The sequence below is a fragment of the Drosophila santomea genome, chromosome 3L (genome assembly GCF_016746245.2).
Source record: "Drosophila santomea strain STO CAGO 1482 chromosome 3L, Prin_Dsan_1.1, whole genome shotgun sequence".
Lineage (NCBI taxonomy): Eukaryota > Metazoa > Arthropoda > Insecta > Diptera > Drosophilidae > Drosophila > Drosophila santomea.
This window is the reverse complement of record NC_053018.2, coordinates 18,883,614-18,901,726: the sequence shown is the minus strand read 5'-3', so window position 1 is coordinate 18,901,726 and position 18,113 is coordinate 18,883,614. Positions and strand designations below refer to the sequence as shown.

Below are 18,113 nucleotides of genomic sequence, written 5' to 3'. Positions count from 1 at the left end.
ATCAAAAAACCCATTCGAGTTATTCACTCCCATATTAATTAAAACTCAAACCCGATATAGTTGATGGTATAGTATTTATATATAAGTTTATTGTAGAAGATTCAACACTACTTACGTTAAAAATATTGTACGTCTTATACTTTGTTATTATCTTATTGACTTCTGTCATTACTTGTATTACTTTTGTGTCTTTTTTTTGTCAATAACGAAATTTCTAATTTCATAAAATGAGTATGTGTCGTGTTATATTTAGATATAAATGTATAATAATTGCATATGATCGATGGCTTGTACATGAAGAGTGGGGAAAATTGCGAAATGGCCAGGATATACTCGTATCTTTTAGGTAACTGTCTGATTTTATATTTAGTTTTACTGGGAGCCTAACCCACGATATCGACCCCAATGACGAGGCCTCGAGATATGTGTGCTTCGTTTAGATACAAGATTCAAGATACAAGTAGTTAAGTACAATTACGATATTTATTGTTCAACGTTTATGCAAATGTTGTGGAGTTCATAGAATTAGATTTCGTTTTTCAATTTCATTTTAGATGGTGTAAATGGCACACGTATAAAACGAATTTACGTCTACTTACAAGTTATATAAAGTGGTTTTGTTTTGTCTTACTTGTCTTTACTTTTGGTTTTTGGTTTGTGCTTCGCGTTTTTTTTCAAAAATCTACTTTTCTTTTCCTGCATTCATCTTTCAGTTAATCCAATCCAACTAATCCATTTTCAAACCCACCAGGAAGCGTGAAATGCTCACTCATCTACCACTATCTAATACTTTCTTTGCTAAATTAACTAAGTCATCATTTTGGTAGGCCTTGCTCTTGTAAATGTTAATATTTTAGGCAAAACGGAAGCTACAATACTAACAGAATTTTTATATTTCACGATCGTCTTTTAGGCTGATCTACAAATGAGGTTTACAAAATGTCGCGTAATGCGAATTTCTTGATTAAATCTGGATTAATTGACAGATAACAATTATTGCATTTAATAAATGTCTTCAGATATGTCAAGTGTCTAAACGAACAAACCTTTAACACATAAAATAAGTAATAATAATTTGTCGTTAAACAATCTAATAACTAAAGAATATTTCTACAAAATATGCACTGTAGCTTTGTACCTAGTGCAAATGAACATCCATTACACCCAAAACATCAGCAGTTATCAGACTGGTTTCCAATCCCACCTCGTCCTAGGCGATGTTGTGTACTTTAGCCGACAGGCAATTGTGCACGACAAAAACAACCGGCTTTGGACAGCACTCCATGTCCAGTTCCTGCAAATACATCGCAATTAACTCAAAGTGTCCTACTTTCTGGACTCACTCACAATCTCTCCGTCCTCGCCAAAGTCCAGATACAGCATCCTGGTGCCGTCATCCGCGGAACCCTTCAGCTTGTCGAAGGCGAACTGCCACAGCTGCGTCTTCGCGGTGGCCACCGTCGGAGTGGTTGGAGCGAATCCACCACAGTCGTACAGAAAGAAGCCACGATTTATGTGCACAACCAATTGACACTGCCGGCCCTGAAACAGGCAGCGGAAGGAGAACTCCCTCTGGTAGCTGACCGCCTGATGGGAGCCCTGGACGAGGGACCTGGCCCAGGCGGCCATGTCCCGATGCGTCTCCGAGCGGAGCCAGTAGACGAGCACCCCGCGGGCGGTGCCGCATCGGACGCAGAACACCGTAGTCTGCTGGCCCTGCAACCGATCCAGTTGCTATAATATTTGTTTTCTGTTTCGCAGTCAGCCAGCTATGTACTCACGTTCAGGGAGGAATTGTTACCGGCTCCTGCCAGACGCGTCGTGGCCAGGGCGTAGATTTCCAGGGGGCGACTCCAGGCCTCCACCGACCAGGGAGCACTCTCGTATATCCGGAACTCACGCTCCGTAACTGCCACGAATATGGGCAGCCACTTGTCACTCTCATCGGAGCTCTCCGAACTGGAACGACCGCTGGGCTGTTGATCGCAAAAATATATATATATTTGTTTCAAATGAACTTGATACTGTGTAAGGTTTGTAAAATCGGTTATGTACTTTTATTGGGGTGTTGGGTCAACTTACACTTACCAACTCGCCGGCTACACCGCTGTTCGAGGTGCCGCTGCCTCCGCTGGCCGCTCCGCCCCCGGCACTCCCAGAACTTCCCCCGCCGCTCATCCGCTTGCTCAGCCATCCAATATGTTTCAGTTCGCCGATGAGGTTGGTCAGTGCCCGATTGGCCTCGGCCAGAGCCCGCTGCGTGCTGGTGCTCATCGCCGAGTGGAGGGCGTTGAACCAGACCAGTGCCTCCGCCGAGTCCGAGGCCCGCAGGATGCAGGAGTGCACTCCGTCCGGCGAATGCAACTCGAAGCACCGATTTTCTAACGGGGATAAAGCATTAGCTTTGAGTACGTATGGGTATTCAATATATTTATTATTATTATTATTATTCGAAAGCTAAATACAGTTTTCGAAAACAAAGCAAATTCTTACCCGGGTCGATGTATTTGAGATTCCTGGCCAGATGCGTCAGCTGCAGTGGGATGTATCGCGTATCCGCCCGGGGTGCCGTCTTGGGAGCGGGCGGCGACGTGGGCACACCTGGTCCCAGCGGACAGAGAAAGGCCCGCTGGAGCTCCCAGCCCACTTCCGAGATGATGCTCGCCTTCCGAAAGTAGGGCGTCACTTCGCGCAGGAATTTGACTGCAAAGCACACAGGAGAAACATCAGTGCAAATCAAACGGTATCGCATGAATATGGATGCAGGACGGGATGTTTGAGGTGGCGCCCAGTGTCATCAGCAAAACACTCACAAAACACACAGCATTCAATCAGCCGCAGTTAGAGCCTTCTTCATCAGCTAGAGCTTCAGCCCTTGTTGCTGTTGCTGTTGCTGCTGCGGAAGTCTTGGCAAACGCTGCGGCATAAATTCATTAGAGTTTCCGCTCCATTTTTATTAGATTTGCACACCCAAAGTCACCCAACTATCGTAAAACTCTTGGGTACAGTGGGCACATCGTTATGGTTTATTCTTCACATATTTTTACCGCGAGTTCCCTAAAAACTTCAATCAATAGAACATTTACATATTACTGATATTACTGATATTATTATAAAATAGCTATTAAAAACGAAAAACATGGAGATCGACATAGACTTCATTTAAAACCTTGCTAATTTTTGAAATTTCGTGAATAACTTAGAATTATAATTGGATATGTTCTACATCACTCTGTTCATTAAAGAGTAGACCACTGTGCAACTACTATGCAAATGGTGCTGACGATGCCAGGTGCTCTGGCGGTAACTGGAAAAGTCCCATGCCATAGCCACCCACCCAACCCACTTGATATGCTCAGAATTCCGCCCACAACATTTGCACAATTTCCGTTTGCTGTTGCCGTTGCCGTTGTCGTTCTGTTCCTGTTTTGCTGTTGTTACTGTTGTTGTAGTCGTCGGTTGCCATTCGAGTGATTTGGAAATTCAATTTTCACACTTAATGCCATCGGCCGACGGTTGGCGGCGGTTCGTCCGACTCAATTCGTGTGTTTAGCCCGACTAATTAGAGCAGACGGCACCACGACGGATGCATAATGTGCCATTGAGGGGGTCCTGGCCACCCCCACTTGCTAATTGCTCGGCATTTACGTGCTCCGAAAGGTGGAGCTCCGAGTGCCCATCTCCCGAGCCTTCTGGAGCCCCCGAAAGCATTTGCACTTACAAATATGCGACCGACGACAAACAAGAGGAGAAAATAAATATGCCAAGAGAGATTGCTATACTCGACTTCCCCGATTATCAGATACCCGTTACTCAGCTAGTAGATAGTGGATAGGCGAACGAGAAATATCAACAGTATCAACCGGTAGAAATTGGAAATATAAATCAAATTGTGGGCTGTGCGCTGCGTTTATGTTTATGCAACCTGCGTGATAGTTCCTGATATCTCGACGTTTATGCGTATTTAAAGACTGAACGATGGACTGACATTGCCAGATTAATTTGATCCCGATCAATAATATATATGGTCGGAAACGCGTTCTTCTGCCGAGTCTAGCATACCCTTTTTACTCTACGAGCAGCGACAGGCGCAAAGTGTGATGAAGCTTTGGAGGAAAAAGGGGAGCTTCGGATGGCCGGACTGGATTTTTTGGAGTGGACTGCAGAGCAAACTATGCCAAAAACGACAAACGAAAACCTAACTGCCAGCGGCAAAAGTTTAGATGCAACAGCAAAAACAACAATAACCACGGTAATAAGTTTTGCAAATTTTTGCATTTAAGTGTAAATAAAGTTGAGAGTGTGTGTGTTGCTATAAAAACAAACAAGTTATGGAAAAGTTGGCTGAAAACCACCGCAGGCCACAGTTGTTAGCTGCCTAAGTATGAATATTTTCGTTAACATTTTTCAAATAAATAGGGTTTTACAAACAATCCACTGAAGATTAAAGTCAAGGATTTGCGCAGTGCTTCTAGCATATGGGTAAAGTCTATATGACTTGAAATGGCGAGTAAACGAATGTTTGAGATGCTTTTATTGCAAACGAAAATTCATGAAAATACCCAGGAAAAGTGCTTGTTTAATTCGTGTTAGTTTTTTGCAAAGTCAACTATTATTTTCAATAGATTAAAGTGCAAGCTTAAATTGCCCCTTAATGCAGCTACAATAACATAATCTTTATCTTCTAAAATTTGTCATAAATTACAGCATAAACTTGTTTTACAAATACCAACATTTTGATCTATTGCATTGCCACTTTCTTGTCTCTAGCACAAATAGAAAAAATTATTTTATCGACAAAAATAAAACTGGTAATATATACCTTAAAACTGTTTGTAAGCTTTCAGCCTTCCTTCTTGATTGGGGAATTACGCTTGGTAATCATCTTCAGTACTTAAATTCGTTTAAAGAGTTCTTTTAGTGCGATAACATATATCATTAAGCTCCTTGCGTTTTGTTTTACACTGCTTTCCGTGGTCATCCAAACTATAATAATATTACCCAGAACGCCAGAACGCATTCATTTAAAACTGCTCTCCGGTTTTTGCCCTTTCCACATTATCCCACTTAATTCACAGCCGGGCAAAAAACTTTTTACACCTTTGCCGACAAAAGGATATCCTGAAAATCCGGCAGAGCTGCCACCCAAAAGCATAAATCAAAGGGGCGACGCGTATAGTGGGCGTGGCCGGTCGAAATATGATATCAACAGCAGGAGGCATTCGGAATTCGGCAAATCGTGCGTTAAAACAAACTTTGCGCAAAACTTTTGCGAGTAAAATCTCACGCGTTCCTGGCGAGGAAGTGGGCAGGTTGTTTAAGTGGGGGGCACTTGATTGGAGGTGGAACTGGTGGGTTTGTGGTTGGGTGGTTGTGTGGTGGGTTGTTGGAGCTGCTTGGTGAGTCTGCAAATGTGTGCCAAGCTGTAAAAACCATTGCTAATGGACTTCTGGGAGGCGAAGGCGAGCTAAGCCAACTGTCGTCGCCTCCTCCGTCGGATTCTTCGCTGACATTTGGCAGTCGGAGCTGGAATCCAATTCCAGTTCCCCAGTTGCTGGTCCTCCCGACTTCTACCCGTTCCGCTCCTTATTTAAATTACAATAAGACTGCCTGTGCGCCAATTCTTTTGGCCAAAGTTGTGCGGCCAACGGCCAGCGGAGCTTGGCGAACAACTTGGCCAACTTGTAAATTTAAGTTCGAAGTCGGTGGGCGGAAAGGGGGCGGGACAGTTGTGAGCTGCTGAATTTGTCGCCGCCCCTTTAGAAATGGTTATTACATTTGCGCCACTCTGCGTGCCTATAGATCTGGGCCACTTTAATTTAATGAGCACTTCGTCGAAATTATGAAAACGACCGCAAACCGAAAGCCGAAAATCAAAATGCGCACTCAATAGCAAAACTAGTGGTGAAGGCAAATTTCTGGGCACCAAGGAGCGGGGTAAATTGGCTAATTGATTGGATTGGTTTATCGAGAGGGATGTGGGTTCTACAAACAAGTGATTATGTAAATCACCTTAAATAAAGTGAGCGTACAAATTGATTAAGAAATAATTATATTTAGATTCTTATATAAAACTAAATAAATTATTAATGGTGTTATTGTATTAATTCTTCAAAACAAAGTCAACAAATAAATGTTCTTGAACTTCTAAGCAGAGTAAAGGAGCTTCGTAGCTTTGCCGAAATTCTACGAAAATAGTCGCTAAAATTGGCTCGCTGTAATATATTTCGGTGCTGAAAAGGCGGCGAAATGGATCACCGGCGGCTCAGCATGGACATGAGCTGGCCAAAATTAAATGCGAGTCAGACTTTGGGACAGATACTTCAGCTGTGGGCTGCGTGTCATGCGAGGCACGTTGGAGACGATGACGTGAGTCTTGGAGGGCTCAGGCCGAGATGGAACTGAAGTTGTGCGGGATGGGGCAGGTCGGTTGTTGATATTAAAGCGACATTAACATTGAGCTTGATGGCTGCTTTGATGGCCCACGATACGTTTTTAAATGCATGAATATTGTCAGTTTGTCAGTTATTTCACAAATTCGCATTCGTACTATGCATCTGGGATCGAGTGAGTTATCATAACCCCAGGCGAAGGCGACCTTGCGACCGTTACTGAATTCTGATGGGAGCATCGGTGGCACTCCTCGCATAAATAGGCGGCACCCACAGCAGCCGGGCACAAACAGTTAGCACTCGTCTACCAATCAACATGAAGAGTCAACCCATCCTGATTCTGGCTGTGTGCCTCCTGGCCCTCTCCACCGTTTCCGCCATGCCACAGCGTCGTGCGAAGAGCCAACGCCAGGTGGAGTACTCATCCACACCCTACCCGGCAGCTGGCTTCCGTCCCATGATTCCGTTTAATCTGCCCGGTGAAGTGCAGCCCAAGCTCGAGACGGAACCACTGACCACCAGCAGTACCACGTCTGCGAACGAAGTGGAAACCCTGGAGGATACCGAACCACTTAGCACCACCGAGCAGCAGCAGCCGGAAGCGGAGACGGAAGCGGACTTGGAAGTGTCCATCCGCACGCCTGCCAACACCTACGGAGCCCCTGAAGAGCAGGATCCCCTAGAACCGGACACCGTAGAGGTGGTGGCCCAGGAGCCAGCCCGCGACTTTCAGCCCCCCACTCTGGACGTCGTCGAGGACTTTGCCGCCGATGGCGCTGCTGCTGTTGATGGCGAGCAGCCTGTTGCTGATGTCCCTGCCCTGGGCCAAGCGGAGTCGCAGAACGATGAGCCGGAGGTCAAGGCCGTCACCCCAGCTGGAACCTATGGACCACCCGCCGGCACCTACGGAGTGCCTGAGCTGAGCGAGACCGAAAACGAGTTGGATCTGGAGGAGTCGCAAGTTGAGCTGGTTGAAGAGGAGGCGGCGGCGGAGGAGGCGCTGACCAACGAACTGACCAGTGGCCGCCTGATCCTGCTGCCCTTGGGTGCCAGGGGATCCCAGTTCGGTCGCCTTATCCTTGCCGTAGAGCAGCCACGTCTGCGCCTCAGGAGCGAACGACTGAGGAGGATTTAGGGATTCACTTGCCTGTTCAAGGGGATTATTTGAAGGAAAATATACGTACTTGTTTCTACTGAATTTGTCTGTGTTCATTTGGGACTTTTTCTGTTATTCGTAATTAGAACGCTCAACAGAGTGGTTACTTAAGAAATTACGAAATTTTATCTCACTAGAAAGTTTTAAATGTCAAAATACCTTAGTAGGTTAATGTTTAAAGGTTTTTTCTGTACTTAACCCATTTAAAAGTGGGTATTAGATTATAAAGTAATGCCTGTCTTATTAAGTACTTATTTAGCCAATTTAATAGTTTTCGTTGAATATACCTGGAAATCTTATAAATTTTTGAAAGGACTTATTACGGCGACTGTTTCACTGGAGAAGCTGCCCAAAAAATGTATATGTCGGAAAGGAATTGGCTGTGTCCAAGGGGGTCCTCACTACAATCCCAACTGGAACTCCAACTCCAGCAGCGACTGAATCCTTTCCTCCATTATTTCGCAGAGGAAGAGTTTTGCAGGACAATTCTCGTGCACGGCTCATTGGCTTGTTAATGCTACTGGTTCGGCATGTGATTGGGTCACGCCCACAGAATGCACCAGTGGGTGTGCCAGGGATTGCCGCTTTGTGGGACACTGTGTGTATTTATGTGTGTGCAAGGACATCCCACCCATACATCGCCTAATTGATGCTTACTATTGTTTATTGTGTTATGAACCAGGAGCCGAGTGGAGCCCAGCAATACACAACTCAGTGGAGATGAACAGGAAACGATGCACCAACTTCGCTTGACCATTTTGATTAGGTATTGTCCTTCCTCTGTCTGCGATTATGATTACGATGAGGATGTCCTGGTGTGACTATGTACTTGTCTTGTTATTAGCTCTGGCCTGGGTCTATTGTGTCCCTTTTTAGTGTCATGTGGTGCAGTTAAGCGAGATTCGCTAAGACGTTCAAGAGTTGAGATCAAAGGGTAGCCAATAATTGAGCAGTTTTTAAGTCCGATTGAAAAGAAAGTTTTGTTTCATAACATTTTTGCCACCAAACATTGATAATTGCTTCCAATTTCTTCCGATTTGTTGCAAACCGCTTTCATCACCTAAAACCCTTACTATTTTTATATCTACCAGCTCTGGCATGTCAGCTACTAAGACAGTTGAGAATGCATCCTATAATCCCTGTTGCCCATCATCCCAACCTGCCTCAACATGAATCGTTTTCGCTTTTTGCCATTCGACGCCACTGGGCGTTGGTGTATCACCCACATGGGGCGGCTATGTATTTTTGGGCCATTTGATCAAATGGAAAGAAAACTTTTCTCATTACTCATTGCCAAGACGGAGCAAACAAACCAGGCAACGCACCAACCAACCAACCAACCAACCAACCAACCAACCAGCCAGCCGACAAACCAGCGCAACTAGCGGCAGTCAACAGCTAACAGTCAACAAAAGTGGAGTGGAGTGGTGGGAAAAGGGGGGATTCGCGGCAGAAGAGGGGCAGGATACTGGGGGATTTACAACAGGACCCAGCTGCAACAGTGGCAATAGCAGTCGCAGTGGCTGCGGCAGTGACTCGCATGTTTTGCCGAGTAATCCCACGTATGTATTTGCACTAAAACCCTCTGTTCCGCCTTTCCAGCTCGCTACACCACCATGGGACGGGTGCCACAACAACGGGACAAAAAAGAATCCCCACTGTCGGTCAATTAATCACGGTTGAACAAGTTTGTAAAAGATTATCTGTGCTGGATTGAGGTTGGGGGATAGGAACGGGGAAAATTAAAGACGCAATTTATCACAAAAACAAGCCACAGGCAAAACATACTTCAAATTTATTGTTACTGCGGGGATCTGCATTTCGAGTTGGATTCTAGTTAATAGTTGCGGACAGCGATATAGCCTTAGCCTCAGCTATGCAAGAGGACCTCAAATAAAATCCATGTAGCTCGAATAAGTATTTCAATATGCTATAAGTTGTCCAAATAATATGGCGATATGAAGCAACTATTGCTTATTTCTACATATGTGTGTTCTCTGTGCCAATCTATCCCACTGTACCCAACTGTTCGCGATGGCTCTCATAGTTCACTTCATAGTTTGACTCGCGTTTTTTAAGCTCTCTCCTTTTTCGGCACTCCACCTTTCCCCTTTCGTGTGTGCGAAATGTTTTACTCAAATAACAATTTGACATTCTGGTAGGGGGAGTAACAAATGTATCATCATTGTGTACCCACCTTCCAGATCCACCACTCGACCGGACCGCTTCAGGGCCCTCACCGCCTCGTCGTGGGTGGCGTCCCGCAGCTCCTCCCCGTTGACGGTCAGGATGGCGTCGCCCACATAGAGACCTTTGGCCTGGTCGGCGGCCATGCCCCGGAAGATCTTCGAGATGAGGATGGGCATGCGGTTCTCCCGGCCGCCCTTGATGGAGATACCCAGGCCGTTGTTGTCCGACTTTATGATCCGCACATGACGCTTCTGGTTGGCCACATGGTCAGGTACGTCGCACATATCCATACCGCCGCCGTCGCCAGCATTGTTGTTGTTCAGGCAAGAATCGCGGTCCCCATTGTCAATGCTGCCGGAGCCGTCCAACTCTGTGTCCTGGATATTCATACCGTGCAGCGACGCGGAACTTGGCAGGGTGCCGTTCTGGCCACCTCCTCCTGTTCCTCCACCGCCTGCGCCACCGCCTCCTCCGCCACTGTGATTGCTTCTGTGGGAGAAAATGATGGGTTCATCATTAGCCAAATCGCAGGTTACCTTTATAAGTAATGGTTAATAGGCAGGCATCAATGATCTTGAGCAGACTTAAACGCCTAAAAATCTTAAGGATAAACCACTTGATGTCTAATATCTTTTATATAAGCCTACAATCTACAGCGTAACAAAATTAAAAGCATTATACTCGGTACTCGTTAAGTAACAGGCTATACCAGAATTGGAAAATGTATGTAAAAGGTAAATGGACGGAACTACCTTTAGCTAAATTACGGGTAGTCGAGAAGTTCTTAAATTATATTAAAGCCTCTTGTCCAAAAAGCCATACAAACAATCATTTGACCCAAGAACCTCAAATATGTTTTAAGAAACAATGTTTTTTTGTTCCTTATAGACCACAACTCACCCCATGGTTCCATTTAGGGTAGTAGATTGTCCATCGTTCGAAGGCTGCGCCGCCTCACAGGACTCGTCCAGACTGACGGCCAGGAAGTCGGTTTCCAACGTGACCAGGACGCGGTACCACGCGCCGCGCACTCGCGTTTCCATGTTGCCGCATCGCAGTCCTGAGGGCGATGGGGAGTGCTGCTGCGGAATGGGCTGCTGGGCCGCCGGCGGGGTTCTCCCCAGACTCGAGGATTCCACCATGATTCCTCTCTGACTTGAAATGCTAACTGCTGATATGTGATTCTACATTGTAGTCGCCTAAAAGAGCAGAAAGAATAAAAACATATTATTTTAAATGCTTCACTTTGGCATGCAGTTTTAAAATTTATAAGTTAATATTCATGTTAAAGCCAAACAATTGATATTTTTTGTGACCCATACTAATAAATCCGTAATTTGTGGCATTTCAATTAATTGCATGCACAAATTTAGCATGGCCCAGCATTAAAGTGCTTTCTTGCTGCATGTGAAATTTATTAATTTGCTGTGTGCGATAAAATAAAAGCTTAGCCAAGTTTATTGGTATTTGAGCAATAATTAACAATGTGACAGTTGAACGGATGCTAAGTCAAATAACACTAATTGCGAAGATAAGCGATTAAATTTTTGCTGTGGTTGTTAAAGGAATGCAACGAAAATTGACCAGTTTAATTTGTGCCATTATAGAAATACACCTCAATTCCGTAACCAGGTGAGCCAATGAGCCTATCTTCAGCTTGACATGCAGATGACAGAGGCTGGAGGGAATTGCTGGCGATAAGCGGATATCAAATTAAATGTCCGGCATGTGGATGACACACACGAAGGCAGAAATGCGTAGCGGAAGAAGGGACATTTGTCATTGTTTTGCCAGACCAGGATTTATTGCATTCTCCGACAAGTCAAGAAGATAGGAGTATTCATGGGTGGAGATGGCAAAACCAGTGGGGGAATGCAAAAACCCGTGGCATTTGGGGCACACATCCTTCGACATCCGGCCACATCCTTCCACACACTCCTTTCACATCCTTGGCAGCCGCAGTGCAACAGTTCCCCGCTCGGAGCTCTGCAATTACGCATCTTGTCGCCGCCGCGGGACTTTTTTCTATGATTTTCTATTTGACAAGTTGCCACTCTCCGAGGAGCAGCAGACCTGCCTGAGATCCCATCGTGACACGCCGGGGGGAATCCCCCAGTTTGCAGGGAGCAACCAGCAACCAGCATCCACATCCAAATCGATTTCGTGCTCACGCTCTCAACCGGTAAAGGACTGCTCCAGTCAGACACATCCTGTTTCTGTGATTGTGATTGCGCCCGTGTGAGTGCCATTTGTATGTACATTTCCGTTACGATTCAGCAGGAAGTAATTTTGCCCCTGCTCCTCGAATGTGCTGCCGTCACCAAGTCTGTTTACTTTGCAATTTATTGTGCAACATTTGTAATTATTATTGCAATGCCACAGCTCAAGGCCCCCAGAAGACTTGGCGAAATTTATAAAAAACTTTCCAAGTGTGTGACTGCTTGAGATGAAGGACGAGGGCGCTGGCAACGTTGTCACCAACACGCTCATAATTGTAAACCAAAACAAGTTCAGAGGGTGCATGAATATATTCATTTTAGGATACACGAGGCCTGACTTCTGAGATTGGGAAGGAAATGCACATGCAAAGCGGTTTAACAATTCGCTTCTCAGTAAGTTATCAGTTAATGCCAAAACAATTCAAAATGAATTTCCAAAAGTTATACTCCCGATATTGCTGCGACCTCGAAAAACTAAGAACAAATATCCAAAACTATTGTTAAACTCTATTAATATAAGCGACGAATGGTTGCAACTGTCCAGATACCCTCGAGAAGAGCATAAAAATGAAGCGTCCGCAAACACAATAGTTAAATAAAATCATATTCAGACGAGTTTCCAGACTATCTGATACGCGTTACTCACCTAGTGGAAGTGCGAAGGAGAAATTTCAGTACTAACAGGTTTTGGCAGTTTGTGGGCGTGTCAATAAGATTTTTGGCAAATCGAGAGAAACTGTGAATCTCAACCTTCTAGCTTTTATAGTTTCTGAGATCTCGACGTTCATACGGACGGACAGACGGACGGACATGGCAAGATTGACTCGGCTATTGATCCTGATCAAGAATATATAAACTTTATATGGTCGGAAACGCTTCCTTCTGCCTGTTACATACTTTTCAACGAATCTAGTATACCCTTTTACTCTACAAGTAACGGGTATATTAAATATTTGAGAATTTGCGAAAAAATCTGGCAGTGAGAGCTTTAACAAAATAGCCCGTGTGTAGACCAAAATAAATGTGAAACGTTGGTAACAGCCCGCTGACATGGCCCAAAGCAGATTAGACTGTTTGTAGATGTGGGTCACGCCCCCTTTGTACCACCCCGGCAATCGGACCCCCCTTTAGCCACTTAGCACCATTAAACACCAGCCCATGTCATCGCCTAATAAGCGCCGGACGTCGCTTGTCGCCAGCGTTCTGTCGTTTTTCATGCTCTGCTTTAGCTAATTTAATGCCAGGCGGTCATAAATTATGCGCCCAAAAGTAGGCAGCGCGAAAATCGTCCAAAAAAAATTGAACTTAAATGCTGGGAAGTGGCAGCAGCTGCTGCAACCCTTACATATACATACCACCCAGGCACATACACATGCAAGTTGCATTCAACTCGCACAGAATTTTTTCGCGCTTTCGTGTAATAATTTTTTTTTGGCCCCGCTTTAAGGCTCGCCTCTTTCGTCCGATTTGTTCGCTTTGTTTTTTGTGCCAATTTTTGTAATGCAAACTTGGTGATGGGCGAAAAAGGAGGTCCTTTGTATCGATACATAAAGCAGCAGCAGTACCAGCATGCAGCAGCACCCCCCAATGCGGAATTGCCATAAATACGTAAAGCTTTTTTCCTTCGCATCGGCCTCTCCCGCACACTCCTTCCGTCCGAGCGGGAAAATATTACTCTGCGTAAGTGTGTGTGTGCCTGTTTGTGTGTAAATGGGAAGTGTGGGTCTTGTGGCGGAGCCATCAAAAAGTCATAAAATCATAATTTGTAAACGAGAATTTATTTCGAAAAATATTTATGGCCGGCTCTGGCTTCTTTTTCCCGCCGCAGAGACTCCATGGAATTTTTGCTATTTGCTTCGCTCTCTAGATGTGTGGGTGTGTGTGTCACTTGGTGGGTGTGGGTGTGGGGTTCGGTGTGCAAATGTTGCTTCATTAGAGAGAGTGGCAACTGGCGCCCTCACATTGTTTCCCCACATTAATTTAATCCGCATCCTTTCCCGCCGCGACCGTGCATTTAATTCTTTTTATCTGAACCATCCAGGTTCCGGTGATTTAATGGTAAATGTATGCAAAAATGCTGCGCCGGTTGATGGCGGAAAGGTCTCCTATACGTTTAATGGAATCTTGATCGTTATCGGCCAAATTGACAACGATATATTGCGGATGGATGGCGGAGAAGGAAAGGCCATGCTGAATGGTCGACTTTTTATTGCATACTTTGGGGCTCCTGGGAAAATGGTGGCAGAAAAGTCCAGTTGAAAATCGTTTAATGTTAATGGAAAAATCAATTTCAAAGTAGACACAACGATACATTTTTACCATATATTTTTTCTACCAAGTGCACCTTTGAATAATCTAGATATTTAATGCAAGAAACCGTTCACCTTCAGAAAATATGGAATATAATTGCTGGGTCGTGCATAGCCGAACAAAGGACTTTTCTAATGGTTATTTAACGTCATTTAAGCCAATTCATCGTCCAGTTTTTCGCCGCTCTCCTTTTTTCGTCATTTGACCCTACATTGGCTTCCTTGCCTTTCATTACCTTCCCACCTAAGCATCGATTAAGGTAGAACCCACATGGGGAACACTTGACGCTTGGCCGTGACACCGCCTTGAGCCTTCGGCCCACAGAGCACCTACCACCCGACCTTTTGACCTCGCCAACCTCGACAACCCGTCGCCCCACGACCTGTTCCACCTCCTGGCCACTGATGCCATCGAAGCCTCTTAATCATTCTTAACAATGCCGCCACACGTTGGGCTGGCATTAAGCTCTCATGCCGCTCAACTGGTGAAAATCGATACGCATTTACGTACGTATACTCGGAATATCTACATATAAATTGCGCACTAATGATCTTTAAATACACATAATACCCAGAACATGCCGCACACACGGACAGCTTCACACACTCGAACTGTGGACCGAAAAGGGAGGATGCCCTGTTGGTTTACCCACTTTGTTACCTAGTTACCCGACATTTGTATTGTTAGTTATATTTCCAATGTGAGAACTCAGCGAAAAAAATGCCTGAGCATATAAGCATAGAGTTTACAACAGTTGATAAATACAGTAAATTTATTTTGGTAAGTTTGACAAAAGAGAGATCTTACATATAACTCATTCCATAATGAATGGTACGTTTTCTTTTAATCCCCAATTGCACACCTATTTATAGTCCCTCACTACCGCTTATTGGTGTCCCAGTGTGAACGTCAACACAGTTGACCTAGCCTCCTGCTGTCGTTTCGCCACTCATGTGTGTGGGAATCGGATAGACAGTTTTTTCATGTGCTGTCCTCAAAGCCACCGCTGCGACCGATAAAAGCCAAAACAAACCTCCGAGATTTGCTTATTAGCACATACAACACCGCCCACACAGCCTGGCCCTCCCCCTTCACCACACTCAGTGCCACCACATAACCCAACTCCGTCTGACAAATTATTCAGCATTGATTAATTATGAAAATGCGTTTATATCGATTGTATTGTGCGGGGTCGGGGGATTATGTCTGTGTGTGTGTGTGTGTGTGTGGAGGGGTTTTGTGGGCATCCACTTTTTGGGCGATGGTTTTATATCCACAGCTATGGTGCTTGCCCAATTTTAATCCCAGAACCACTTCATGTCTGCTCAATTTTGATGGTTATTAGTTTAGATAAAGAACAACTTTCTTAAACATTATTGAATATATGAATTACTGATCCAAACTGGTTTCTGTATTGGCTGGGAATAGTTTTTGGATATTACAGCTTATCTGTGATTAAAATAATAATAATTATTCTATCAATCCAAGCTATCGCTAATGGGAAGCCCCATTAAAAACAAATCAAGATATCCACCAGATTCCCAACGGCAATCCGACAGAAAGGCGGGTTCCAAATACTACCAACTGATTTCTGGCAGTGCAGAGCGACCAGGGGATTATTATGTACCGCCGTTGGCAAACACTCAACACCCCCAATGCGAGCATGTAAATGAGACGTTCGGGTTGAAGGGGATCGCAGGTGAAGTGGGTGGTGGTGGGTGGAGCTGTGCTACAAGGTGTGCGAAGTGTCTGTAATCACTGAAGGCGGCTAACAGCAGGTGGCCAGAGACAAAAGTCAAGCAACAAACGAAGGGAGAAGGGAAGTGCGGATGCGTACAATGCCGTTCTCCACTTATTAATTGCCAGTGTCTTGGCATAATTTTCACTCATTTGTCTGTTGACTGCAAGTGGGATCTCCTCACAAACGAAAGGAAATGGCAATGCACTGAAACCTTTCGACAAACGACAATGGAAACCACTTCATTCTGCGCCAGCACAGAAGCAAATTTAGTTTAGTTTAAAACCTTATGGTGGAAAAACGTATAACAGTAACATAAATTAACGTAAAAGCTAATTGAAAAGAAAAGATAAAAATTAAAATTGCAAACACTGTCATAGTTAACATTATGTTAAATTACCTTTTATCGATTTCAATTTCTGAATAAATGTACTTGTAATAATTTAGTAAAAAAGTTACTTCACTAAAACAATCCAGAAACATTTAAAGGACTAACAATATCCATGAACAAAGCTCCATTAAGCTTCTTTACTCCTTTTCTCAGTGTACTGTTTCATGAAATGCAAAATGTGATGATGCAGCTTCATTAAGAGCAATTTAAGTGCGATATTTTCCCGACGATACCGTCGCCGACGCCTCTCAGTCACATCGCTGAGCTGTTGAAAGGCGCAATGGATGCCAGAAGGTAACGGAAACAAATGGAACAAAAGCCGGGCCAAGAAAGGAACTAAGCAGCCAACAAGATGGTGAAGTGGGGATTTGGGGAGCCGGGGGCTAACAGACCAAGTGGAAATGCTCTAATGCACGTAATTGCACGTCGCTCTGATTAAGTTAGCGAGATTTGGTTTTTTTTTCTGGGAGAGAAAGCAACAGAATGTTAAGCCAAAAAGCGGATTACACTTTTCTAAAAACATAGTTTCTATGCCCAATATGAAAGTGATCCAGGAAAGGATACCACTTATAATTAGGTCGCTTTTCTAATATATTTTTTATCCATTTTGTTAGCTTCAAATACCCATATACGGTTACAGAAAATAACAAAAGTGGACGATACAGTAAAAGTTTCCCACATTTACTTTTATCAAAATTTTCGCAAACTTGAATTTTTTGTAGATGGTCAGTACAGTGTCAACCTTATATCTTTAACTATAGAACACGTTATGTGTTGGCATCCAATACTTCTAATCAAAAACGTGCCTGTGAGACCGTCTTACATAAGGTTTTCACTTTGTGGATTTATTATTATGGGCCTTATGAGTGCAGTTAACACATTTAACGCGAAAACGTAAGGACAATTTCAATGCCATAAATGGCAAAAATATGTCTTAATCGAGGCACAAATTATATCAATTTAAAACCCAAACACAACACAGTATTAAAATACAATTTCATGATGAAAATTTTTATGACTTTCACTACCCTAGTCCCGTCGTAATACTGATCCCCACCCATCCGAAACTTACCCACACTTTCAAAGGGAAAGGAAAAGGGCAAATGGCAACAAAAAATCATAGCAGTGGTTATCTGTCAACACATATCGGCGAATGCATGTCAATTACCGCTTAAATGCTTAGCACAAAAAGCCGGCAAAAGGTGCGGAGTGGGAGTGTGGTTGCTTTGAGTGGGTGGGTGGCGATGATGATGATGATGAATACCGATAGTAAACGGAATTAACTTTCACGCAACATAACAGCAACGACTGCAGCAGCGGCGACTTGAATGAAAGAAAAAGCTTACGCCGTCGCAGAGACGGAGCTTTCCGGCAAAGCGCGCGTAGTAAATGTGCGGGTGGTGTTTTGGGGGAGGAGTGCGGCATAGGCCATCGCTGCGTGGGGGCACACTCTTTGTTGACAAGGAAACATATCCAAGAAAATTTAAAAAAAATATTCATAGACATGAAAAATGCGAAGAAAATCGGTTACCACCTACCATTCGATCGTATTGCGAAGTACTTTGCGAAAAGCAATTAATGCTCAGGAACTAGAATTGGCGCCTGCGCATGAACACACACCTACACTCTGACACACACTGTGGCGCTCCCGAGCTCCAGTGTGTGCGTATGTATAGGGATTTTTTGCTTTCAACTTATTTTGATTTTATTACACTAA

At 44.3% G+C, this 18,113-nt stretch overlaps 2 protein-coding genes across 3 annotated transcripts; one reads left to right on the top strand and one right to left on the bottom strand.

Moving 5' to 3' along the window:
* Positions 1-70: 70 nt before the first annotated feature.
* On the bottom strand, positions 71-18,063 carry LOC120449259 (beta-1-syntrophin). 2 transcript variants are annotated; one of them, XM_039631641.2, is made up of 8 exons: positions 17,935-18,063; positions 10,639-10,937; positions 9,746-10,227; positions 2,494-2,703; positions 2,083-2,381; positions 1,782-1,976; positions 1,348-1,716; positions 71-1,294 (listed from the first exon to the last, which is right to left on the bottom strand). In XM_039631641.2, the coding sequence occupies exons 2-8, from the start codon at positions 10,878-10,880 to the stop codon at positions 1,211-1,213; spliced, it is 1,881 nt and encodes a 626-aa protein (XP_039487575.1). In that variant the 5' UTR covers positions 10,881-10,937; positions 17,935-18,063; the 3' UTR covers positions 71-1,210. The 2 variants fall into 2 exon arrangements, with proteins under 2 accessions (XP_039487575.1, XP_039487576.1); XM_039631642.2 differs by having other exon boundaries at positions 2,089-2,381.
* Positions 6,556-7,527, top strand: LOC120449260. Its single transcript, XM_039631643.2, has one exon. The coding sequence runs from the start codon at positions 6,709-6,711 to the stop codon at positions 7,525-7,527; it is 819 nt and encodes a 272-aa protein (XP_039487577.2). The 5' UTR covers positions 6,556-6,708.
* Positions 18,064-18,113: the final 50 nt, after the last annotated feature.

Excerpts from the sequence above, each read along its gene's own strand:
- LOC120449260 (XM_039631643.2), top strand. The coding sequence starts at position 6,709 with ATGAAGAGTCAACCCATCCTGATTCTGGCTGTGTGCCTCCTGGCCCTC.
- LOC120449259 (XM_039631641.2), bottom strand. The coding sequence starts at position 10,880 with ATGGTGGAATCCTCGAGTCTGGGGAGAACCCCGCCGGCGGCCCAGCAG. Across the intron at positions 1,977-2,082 it reads TAGCCGGCGAGTTGGTAAGT|CCCAGCGGTCGTTCCAGTTC; the intron begins GTAAGTTGACCC and ends TGCGATCAACAG. Across the intron at positions 1,717-1,781 it reads GTAACAATTCCTCCCTGAAC|GGCCAGCAGACTACGGTGTT; the intron begins GTGAGTACATAG and ends GATCGGTTGCAG.